This window comes from Sprattus sprattus (genome assembly GCF_963457725.1).
Source record: "Sprattus sprattus genome assembly, chromosome: 14".
Classification (NCBI taxonomy): Eukaryota; Metazoa; Chordata; class Actinopteri; order Clupeiformes; family Clupeidae; genus Sprattus; species Sprattus sprattus.
Window position 1 is genome coordinate 14375440 of NC_137912.1, and position 11903 is coordinate 14387342.

At 38.9% G+C, this 11903-nt stretch overlaps 1 protein-coding gene across 1 annotated transcript; it reads left to right on the forward strand.

Moving 5' to 3' along the window:
- Positions 1-4363: 4363 nt before the first annotated feature.
- Positions 4364-11506, forward strand: LOC308375527 (major histocompatibility complex class I-related gene protein-like; the record flags this gene model as incomplete). The annotated part of the gene is made up of 6 exons (XM_080851692.1): positions 4364-4418; positions 4715-4972; positions 5411-5689; positions 6199-6486; positions 6683-6796; positions 11502-11506. The coding sequence occupies 6 exons, from the start codon at positions 4364-4366 to the stop codon at positions 11504-11506; spliced, it is 999 nt and encodes a 332-aa protein (XP_080707818.1).
- Between the last annotated feature and the right edge of the window lie 397 nt (positions 11507-11903).

Sequence of the window (11903 nt, forward strand, 5' to 3'; positions counted from 1 at the left end):
AAATCAATGGTACCAAAATGTTTATAATTACGTATTTTCTGCTTTATGAAATACTGTATTTCTGTTGTATTGTTCAATTTTGACATTGATTTCTCACTAGAAATGCAATAATAACACGTTTATTTTACACCGTTTGACTTCACCAAGGATATTTTTAGAGGCAATTTCTCCATTCACTTGACTGGGGTCTTGTCAAAACCTTCGTACTTCCTTGTTTTCTGCTTCATGAAATACTTTTTTTTTCTGTTATATGGCTAAAATTGATTAAACATTGATTTCTCGCTAAAAATGCAATAATAATAACACGTTCATTTTGCATCGTTTGACTTAACGAAGGACATTTTTACGTTTAAATGGGATAGCCTACATCGTATCCTCTCGTCACATGATCAAATAGGGACTTGACATTGGACAAAAAATGATTACCCAGAAATCCTCATTGCATATACCAATGAAAATAAGACATTATTCATTGAATTGAATAGGTTTTTTTTTAATAGTTTCCATAGTTTATGTAGGATAAGCATATAATTGTGTTATAGATTGCTACTGACCATTTCCCTTCTACAAAATAATACTCACCATGACCTAGATAGGTTGGCCATTCCAAGGGTATAAATACCATAAGGTACTTTTATCAGAAGAACTAGTCATCGGTCGCGGGTGTGTTTCCAGAAAAGTGTCCAACCTTACGTACTCGTAAACATGACATTTTGTGAAGCACCCGACGAGGCAAAATCTCGGACGATTTGGGAATCCCTGCCGGAAGCATTTTTTAGGTCTCAAAAAGAGGACATGTCCGAAAAAGAGCACGTCTGGTCACCCTACCATATGAACAGAAAAACAGTATTTCATGAAGCAGAAAACAAGGAATTACGAAGGTTTTGACAAGACCCCAGTCAAATCAATGGGGAACCTGCCTCTAAAAATATCCTTCGTGAAGTCAAACGGTGTAAAATAAACGTGTTATTATTGCATTTCTAGTGAGAAATCAATGTCAAAATTGAACAATATAACAGAAAAACAGAGTTTCATGAAGCAGAAAATACGTAATCACAAACATTTTGGTACCATTGATTTAATAGGAAGCGCTCAATCCAATATGGCGGACAAAGACGGATTGAGCGCTTCAGAGTTCAGAGTTTTGTATATATATTCAGACTTCGTTTTGTATATATATTCAGACTTCGTTTTGTATATATATTCAGACTTTTGTATATATATTCAGAGTTTTGTATATATATTCAGACTTTTGTATATATATTCAGACTTTTGTATATATATATTCAGAGTTTTGTATATATATTCAGAGTTTTGTATATATATTCAGAGTTTTGTATATATATTCAGACTTTTGTATATATATATCCAGTCTTTTGTATATATATTCAGAGTTTTGTATATATATTCAGACTTTTGTATATATATTCAGAGTTTTGTATATATATTCAGACTTTTGTATATATATTCAGACTTTTGTATATATATATTCAAATGTTAATTTCCTGAACGGCATGCCATACAAAATACATTTCATACTGTTAGATAACTAGGCTAGTGGTTCTGTTCTGTCGCCCCTGTGGGCTACTACGCCCTGCACAAGTCGGCAGTCAGATAACTCCGCCTCCAATAACCACAGTGCAGAGATGCTTGTTGAACTCTTCTTTAATTATTGGAATTGGGTAAAACTATAAGAGACACAGGGGCAGTCTGGAGCATCACATAGTTTCATCCTGTGCATATAGGCTCGGAAGCGTCCATGTCCTGTTCGCCATCTGTTGAGTCGTACCAGGGAGTTTCTTTTTCTCACTGTGTGTGGGGGCAGGACAAACTTCGGTCCGCTTTCAAGCAAGTTTGAAACATTTCCAATTACCTTTAATAGTTGCCTCAATGGTAGATATGGCAAGAAGGCATTTCCATTGTCACGTATTCATTGCCACAGTTATACTTTCAATACTGTTCATACTGCATATATTTTATGTCATAGGCCTACTGTATCTTATTTATTCATAAATTACCAGTTTACATATGTACATACTCTGCACTTGTCTGCTTTTTTTTGCACCTCTGGTTAGATACTAAACTGCATTTCGATTGTCTCAGTACATGTTCTCCGTGCAATGACAATAAAGTTGTCATCTAAAGTCTTTTCAGGCAAGTAGCTAATTTTATAGCCATTCTTTGACTTGAAGGTCATCATACTTTTGCCTTACTTGATTTGAGTGTTCTCTTGTCTTTCCCAGGCTGAAGAATGTATAAGGGAATTTGGCCTCTGTGTCACCTCGAAGTTATACCCCAGTGAAACAGGAAGTAATGGATTACCGCTTGACAGTTCCTAAACACTCTTTAGAACTTTAAAAAGTCAAATATAAATGCTTTAGTTTCATTACGTTTATAAGAATTTCTAGGGGTGGCAACAATTGTGGCACACGTGAGTTTGTTAGAAATAATGATTTCTTGATGAGGGACTTGATGAGTGTGAGTATAATGATATTATAGCAGTTAGATAGTTATCACATCAGATTAGGAGCAAAGGGATATATTGCCCTAAGTGTATGCACTATGGTGTGTGAAGTGTATGAATTATAATTCATTTAGTTTATTGGGACAACCTTTCATCATTAATGACGAACCATGGCTCAGATTTAGTTCAAGTTCAGGATTCAAGTTCTAATTGTACTTTGGGATGGGTATGGATATCTTATGTATTGTTGTTCTAAAGTGTTTCCATCATACATTTTCAATTTAGTGTGTTGCAATCATATGTCATATGTCATCTTCCTACTGTCAACCCGTTCTCCAAATTATCTACTGTATTTACTGCCATGCTTGTGCACTGCTTAAATTACATCCTTGGATCTATAGTTCCTATAGGCGGTTGTTATATAGTTTGAAAAAACTTTGGTTAGGTTGCTGAATATGAATGCTTGCAGGTGACAAGCAATTTCACATCTTTTCCTGTGAATAACTAAAATATTACAGAGGACTGAACATGAACGAATTACTGACCGGGTTACTGACAGGATAAGACATAGCCTACCATATCTGTTTTCAGTAAGCCTTTCGTTTCTTACCTTTTTATTTACTTATTGTTATAAATATGGATCACTACTAGAGAGGATAAAAACATGTAGGCGACAATATTTCAGCACATTGCCCCATTTATATGGAAGACTTCAAAGAGTGTGTTCCTGCTGAAGTGGTCTTCACTCACAACAGTCTGTTCAGTTTCATCATTTATTGTAGTGATACAAAAATTGAATCTGAAGGTTCTTTAAGGCTACTATGGAGAATAGAGGCGTAGTGGACATTTTAAACTTGAGCAGATTCTTCTCTAATGGTTCAATCCTCGTTTTTAGCTTTACCTGAATGTAAGGATACATTTAGGTGAAAAAGAATGTTTTCTGTCCTTTAGAGAGAATGGGCCTCATTCTCGACAGCAGTTGAGAAGACTTTAAGAAGGACTTTCTTCTGAACTCCAGTGGATTTAGGAAAAAATGTGCCATATATATCCTGCAGTACCTCCATGTCTGCACCGGTTAAGTTAAATCTGCATTTTTGGCTCGCTTTCCGCTTAGACATGACTTGCCTTACGAGGTGCTTTCGGGAGATTCCGACAGCACACGTTTATACGATTGCGACCCTAATAAGGAGCTGGCGGGGCATGTATGTATGCAAATCCACTTTCACGAGAACGCGCATCAATTTAAGAAACAAATCCGAAGGAACACAGCTGAGAAGACTTCGGCTGCTTATGAACACATTTTCAAGCGTGCGGGAATGCAGCGGAAGCGTTTCCCTTATGTTGTTTTTACGAAGTCGTGTAAGTAACATTTCAGAAGAATTTCAGAAAATGAACGAGAATGAGGCCCTTTCATTCTTAAATTTAAATGTACAATGTACAGTTCTTGTTCATGTATCTGCAATGGTTTTCGATGTCTGCAAAGTCACTTTGCTACACCGTGACTAAGCTGTCCGAGTCATGTGACCAGTCACACACTCTCCATTCCGAGGTGAAACGTGCAAGTAGTGGATGGGAGCAGTGACACCAAACACTGCCGCACCTGTAACCCGTACACTGCACACACCCTCACCAACACCAGGGCAGAGACTGAAAACAGACTGAGTGAAAATGGACTTTGTACTTTTATAGGCTTGATACAAGTCTTGTCTGTGATTTTCTTTGTGCAATGTTTGCTTCATTTCACACAAGTAGGCTACCCAGGGGGGTAAATACGAACCTAATCTGTGGCTACGCTGTTATGTATGGAATCAAATCAATGCCATAGTTGATGATACTGACTGACTACAGTTAGTCTACTCAGAGAGGAATCTGGACTACAAGGCAGTAGTTTGCTTCAGTATGGATCTCCTCACACTCCTCTGTCTTCTTCTGTTTGTGGTGAAGACTCATGCCGGTAAGAACACTGGCCTTGAGTTCAACTGTGTTTATATTTTTATATGTTTATATGTCTATATGTGTATGAGAGTCTATAGAGAACTTCTGTCCTTCCAATCTTAGTGTTCACATTTGGCTGCACGTGTAAAATTACTTACACCCTTATATGAAATTATTTAAATGAAAATATCACTGACATCAGGTGGAGAATTTGTCAAGTCGTTGTCATTTTTCATGGTTCATTTTCATTGATATTTTCATCACTGCGTCGCTTTTTAAAAGTGAACTGTCCTGTAAAACGCTCCTTACCAACAGGGTCTCATTCCTTGTTGGTGTTTGCAACATTCATCATTGGAGACACGCCATTCCCAGAGTTCAGCGCGGTGGTGATGCTGGATGACGTCCAGTTGGGTTATTACGACTCAAATGTGAGAGTGTTTATTCTGCGAGGACTCAAGTCAGAGCCTGAGGATGTGACGCTTCAGGAGGACGCCAGTGTGGTCTTTGGACACGTGAACAGGGGCATGAAATACCGAGCCTCTCATCTGAAACAACGCTTCAACCACACAGGCGGTGAGTATTTGAACTGCAGAGAGACGGAGGGTGTGGCGGCCTACATGTGGGTCATGTTTACATTATGACTTATATATATAAAGGGAAGAGATCTAATGATCGGAGCCGCTGCTCTCTCATGCACTGATTAACATATTTAAAGCCTAGCTGTGGAGTAAAGTATTAAAAAGACCAACCATGCGCACAAACATGAAGCCTAATATTTGACTGTGTCCAAACAATGTGCACTACAGCATTAAAACTCTGCAGTTATTATTAACATTCATGGTCTATTAGCACACTTATGATCACATGCAAGGCACTTTGGTTATAAGCATGCTGTATGCTGTATAAATCAATTGTTTATAACTTCCCTGCAAAGTGATTGGGTTCCGACCAAATTTATGACCTTAATTCTATTTTTGTATTTTTTGTATTCCTTCTGTGCTCCTCATGCAGGAGTCCATGTCCAGCAGAGAATCACAGGCTGTGAGTTGCTGGATGATGACCAGCCTGGCCCAATGGCAATAAAGGACGCCTTCAATGGGCAGAGCGGAGACCAACTCTCCTTCATCAACGACCAGCACAGTTTCTGGAGTCAGTGGCAGTGGCCAGCCATGTGGGACAAGCTGCAGTTTGGCCAGGTCAAGTGGCTGTACGAAAACCTCTACCATCCCATCTGTCTGAGGACCCTCAGGACAAACCTGAAGAAACAAAAGAACCGTGTTATGAGGAAAGGTATTGCATTTGCTGTCCTATATCCATAAAGTTGTTGTTGCTGGATCAGTTTGCTGCTAATGCACAGTATATTATGCGTTTTACAGACATGCATTTACACATACATTGCAAAGATATGCATTACATTCTGTTTACAGATTTTTTTTTAATACTGAAATTATAAATACACAAAGATAGTTATCTGCTTAATTACTGGTATTAAAGGTGCAGATTCTAATCTTATACAGTTTTGTCAAACTCAACAAATTGCTCCTCTTGGCCCACTCTCCTGGCTGTCAGTTCAGTGTATGTGCTTAAAAAAAACTCAGGTGTTGGTACTCATTTCTGTCTTTATAAATGGGAAACAAGCATAAAGGCTTTGACCGAGCCATAAACAATCCCAGCAACGTTGCATCAGGACCACAGAAGGATGGGGTGTCATTTGATTAGCTGTTCGGATGCAGACTCTACCTTTAATGTGAGCAAATGATTACATTTATTTACTTTTGTCTCAACTTCTTCCTCCACAGTGCAGCCCAGAGTCAGGCTCCTCCAGAAGAACCTCTCAGACTCTGGAGGGGTCAAAGTGACCTGCCTGGCCACTGGTTTCTACCCCCGTCACATCAACCTGACCCTGCTCAGAGACGGCCAGCCTGTGTCTGACGACCAGATCACTGGGGGGGAGCTGCTACCTAATGGAGATGAGACGTACCAGATGAGGAAGAGCCTGGAGGTCAGCGCAGAGGAACTACAGAACCACCTGTTCACCTGCACAGCTGAACACCTCAGTCTGGACAACAAACTAAGCATTAGCCAAGGTAATAGGCACACATGAACGTTCATATTATTAGCACTGGTTATGGTGTGGTGTGTTAATTGTGATATAATTCATCATATTTCCCTCATTAGCTTGGTGGGTTCAAAATGAGTGCATGAGAGAATGAATACACAAATGAATGTATTTTTTTTTTAACTTCACCCCAGTAACTGTTCTTGTCCTGTGTGTTAATGCAGCTAACGAGCACAGTAGCTCCCCAGTCCCACTAGTTTCCTCTGCACTGGTGCTGGGGCTCCTGGGCCTGAGTGGAGCTACTGCTGCGCTCATTGTGTGGAGAAGAAGACAAACAAGTAAGCAGAATGAGTCTCCATGGGTTCATGGCTTAGCTGCCAACGTTTATAATGTTAATATAATGTTAAAAGTACATTATCAAGTGGCCTGCTTGGGTGTTTGTGTATGAGGAATTTAAAGCACAACAAAAGGTCAGCTTGATGTAGGCTACTCCACACATTCTACACCTGTAAATATCGCCATGTTGTATTTTGAAGACAATTATTTTTTTTATGAATTTTGTTTGTCAGCATATCTTGAACAGTAGTCATTTTTGTTGTTAAAAAAGAAAAATCCCTCTGGACTTCCGACTTACTTACCTAACTTACACTGACTTACAATAAGCATAATCTGGTAACTGTCTGTATTCAAACAAACTGAAAATAAAACCGACTCTGGGTGTCGATATATTGTAGATATGGGCTCTAAAGCATCACTGACCGACTACACAGCTGCTTCAGGTGAGTGAAACCAAGCAGGCATTACACTGTGCAAACATCGGGTGGAAACTACAGTAGGCCTACAATACAATCATGAACACACTCGAAACAGTTTGCTCTAATTTAGCTATTTGCCTATTTTAACTAGCCTATTTTAAAATCTATTTCTGTTTCTTTTCAGGCGCTGACCAAAGCTAGAATGATTGTTACTGCTGAGTGTGGCACAGCTAAAAAAGTATTTATTTGCATTTTTGTCTAATCTTTAATACCGGCAGTAGGCTACAAATAGAAGAAATGGAATACACGTTCATATTACCAACGATCGCTCCGTTTTCTGTTAAGTAATGATTGTTTTCCTAAATGTATTTACGCTTAATAAATGCATAGTATTTTCCACATACTGTTACCATTGACAATACCCCATTCCCCATCACAATCAAAATAGGCCAACTAAGCTTTAAGAATGATCAATTTGTGATAATTCTTCAGTGTGAACTCGTTTTCATCTGCCCACTGAAACTTTGCCCATCCAATATACGAGTACCAGTTATTAAGTTATTTCTACCAGTGCCATTTCATTCTTCTGGTAAACATTAACAGTAATTTAGGAACACGGAATACTGTGCATATAGCTATGAAAGTGCCCTTGAACATTTTTATCACATCAAAACAAAATGTTGATAGAAAAAGGTTTCAAGATTACAGATGACATAGAAATGTTGGTTTATCTAAAAAGAAGGAGGGCCTTAGATGAGGCCATTACACAAGCTGGAGGAAGTTGAAATGAGAGTATCAAATATCAAATATCAACATCAACACAGCGTACAAATCAGCTTATGAATGTAACAAATAGTTTATGTACAACTGGCATTAAAACACTTCTCATATCCAGAGTGTATCTATTGATTTCAACCTGATTTTCAACCTGGTAAGATGTTTCACCAGTGTCCACATTGGGAACCCATCGCTGTGTCCAGCTAACGTCAAATCCTCCTCTCGTTTGTGCAGGTCCAAAAAAAAAAAGACAGAAGAAGAATAGAAGAAGGTGGTTGCCATCTGTAAAGCTGTGTTATCGTGTTTGTTTGCTTTTTGAAACCTTGCTGGGTTGGAAGAAACGCGTGCCGCCCACGTATAGTTGTTGTAGCCTACTGTATGTGGACTGACAATGCAACTGCATTTACACTTGTGTTCAATGGGCCTCATTCTCGACCTTTTTCTGTAATTCTTCAGAAATGTTTCTTACACGACTTCGCAAAAACAACGTAAGAGAAACGCTTCCGCTGCATTCCCGCACGCTTGAAAATGTGTTCAAAAGCAGCCGAAGTCTTCTCAGCTGGGTTCCTTCCGATTAGCTTCTTAGATTGATGCGCGTTCTCGTGAAAGTGGATTTGCATACATACACGCCCTGCCAGCTCCTTATTAGGAGACGCAATTTTAGAAACGTGTGCTGTCGCAATCTCCCGAATCCACCTCGTAACAGGTGTTCATTAATAAGGTGGAGATATTGAATAACGTTGAACGTCCGAAGTCCGTAAAACACATTTAAGTAGTCACTTTTTTTTTTTGAAATCGAAAAATAAGCACCATAGGTGTGAAGACCGGTCCCAAGTACGAGTATAAATTGTAGTCCGTCCTGTCGGTCGGAATGGCCACCATAGGGGTGAAGACTGGCCACCAGTAGTAGTATAAATTGCAATAAATTCGTTCCTTTGTTCTTAGAGATTAACCTTAGTGTATATTTATTTATTCACTTACATTTGCAGTGTTCATGTCATTCACAATCAGTCTCTTAGCAGACGCGGCCTTTGTCCAAAGTGACTTACATGGGAGAGAACAGTCAAGCTACGAGCCATATAGACCTAGTGTAACAATAAACACTACCTCGTATAATTATGACTATAAATGTGAAACGTAATTGTTAATGATACAAATATTCTCGTATTTATTATTATCATAATTATTTTAATCCGAGGATGTCTGTAGAGTTGACGTGAACGCAATCTCCAACGGGTTCTCACAAATTCGCCCGTTAACCCTTTTACTGTAATACGGAGTTTTTTCAAATGTCATTCCTCAACGCGATTCCTCAAATAACCACAAGATGGCCCGTGGAATCCCATTTGAGAAGATTCCGGTAGAGTTACGACTGCTATTTCGAGTTCTGAAAGTTGTCTGAAGTTCAGAAGAAAGCACAGAAGAAAAAAATAACGAGAATGCAAATGTTTTCATAAATGTTTCCGAAGTGGAGTTCCTTCTGAAATCCTTCGGAAAGTCTTCCCAACTGCTGTCGAGAATGAGGCCCAATGTGAATAGTGGAATACTTATGATGCAAAATTTCCAATTTAAAAAAGAATAGAATTCAGCATACAGAAAATTAAAGAGAAAAGCAGACAGATTTGAATATTTTTGATATTATATTTCATTGAGCAAAATACATGCGGTTGATGTATTTATTAATTGTATTTATGCGTGTTTCGGGATTTCTTCTAAAATGAAACCTAGTTTTGTAAAACCGGGTTAGCAATTATAAAATCATGAGGTCTAAGGATAAACTCTTCAAAGGGCCCAAAATGGCATCAGCGACAGGGGCCGAAACACAAAACTCTTACTTACATGAACACTCTCACATACAATTAGCCTACAGCAGGCCAACAAACACACAACACACATACGCGTCCGTGCACACACACACAATTACAGCAGGCCCACTCACATACACGCACACAGCACACACACACACGACACACACACACACAAATACTTACAGCCGGAACACCCTGTGGGGGGGGGGTTACGGTGTGCGGTCGATGAAAATGTGGTCTGATATATGTTTTTCGCAGAAAATGAGCCAAGGCAACTGAGTCTGAGTTTGAAAATATAATGAATCGTATTATTTTTGTTTTGATAAAAAAGGAAAACGGGTCCCACAGACCCGAACACCAAAACCTTGCTGAGGTTGGAAGAATGCGTTCCGCCAGCATAGTTGTTGAAAACTGCATTTACAATTTCTAATTTAAAAAAGAAAAGAATTCACAGCATACAGAAAAAAGGGGGGGATGAGAAAACTATGGAGAATGGCAAATCTTAGCCTAAATCCACCCAAGTGGAGATCAGAAGAAAGTCCTTCTGAAAGTCTTCTCAACTGCTGTCGAGAATGAGGCCGAATGTTGTGAACGACTTCGGTACAATGGGCCTCATTCTCGACATGCCCCCTTAATCTCACAAGGGCCTACTAAATGAATACTATAGTGCTGGTATCTTTATTGAAGACCTTTAGACCTGGCCTCACTGAAAATAGTCCCACTGTTTACACAAGAAGAGATTTTGCATAATATGGTGACACAAAGATATCTGTTTGGTCTATGTAGTCCCAGGGTGCTCTGACAACTTTTATCTTTGTCCCTAATAGCTCAGACCCTGCCACCAAACGTATCAGTGGGGGTCAGGCTCTTTTCAGTCCCATTATCCTTCCTTTTACGCCACGGCCGCTGTGAGTATTTGTTGCCAAAAAGCTACGTAGGCAGATTTTACGTAGGCAAACAGACAGAACACAAGCAAATTAAGAAAACGTCTACATCCATTTGAAAGCACATGCACAGCAAGCATGCTGCAAATAAACTAACATGCAACACAACACAACCACTGGCAAAATCAGGGGAAGGCAACTGGGAGAGCCTCTGAGAAAGAAGATATTTTTTCAAGGACTCTGGATGTAAAAATATGTTGAAAATTGTCTGGAAATGTCAGAACCATAGAACACAGTTTGAGTCAAAGTCCCAACATGCTACTTTTTTCTGTAATAGTGTCTGTCAACAGTGATCCTTGGTAATTCTTCCATCCTCATCACTGTGTTTTGGGGCACAACAAACTTGGGTTAGCTTTTAAGCAAGTTTGTAACATTTCCAATTACCTTTTAATTGTTGCCCCAATGGTAGATATGGTAAGTAGGCATTTTCATTGCCACACGTCTTCATTGCCACAGTTATACTATCAATATTGTTCATACTGCATATATCTTATTTCATACTGTATATATCTTATTTATTTATATATTACCAGTATACATTTGTGCATACTTTGTACTTTTCTGCTTTTTTTGCACTTCTGGTTAGATGCTTAACTGCATTTCGTTGTATCAGTACTTGTACTCTCTGCAATGACAATAAAGTTGATCTAATCTAAGTAGGCATTTTCAGGCAAGTAGCTATTTTCATAGCCATTCTCTGACTTGAAGGTCATCACACTTTTCTCTTATTTGATTTGAGTGTTCTCTTGTCTTTCCTAGGTTGAAGAATGAATTAGAGAATTTGGCCTGTGTCACCACAAAGTTATACCCCAGTGAAACAGGAAGTCATGGATTACTGCTTGACAGTTCCTAAACACTCTGATGAACTTTAAAAAGTAAAAGTAAGCAAGTAGGCTAGGCTAGTGTATTTTGTCATTCAACTTGCAATACTACAATGTCAGTAGAAAATATATGGGAAGATAATTTAAGTTGTCATTCGCCAGACAAGGTTTTCGTACTTGTTTAAACCAGGGAATTGTGTCAAATAATAAACAACATCGTTGGGTTGGCTAACGGCTGCTAGCTTACAGCAGATAGCCTACCTCGCTAGCTGTAAATGGCACTCATCTTTGCGCTGATAATGAAGATGTTTTTTAGTTTTCACCTTCCAGACGACATCGT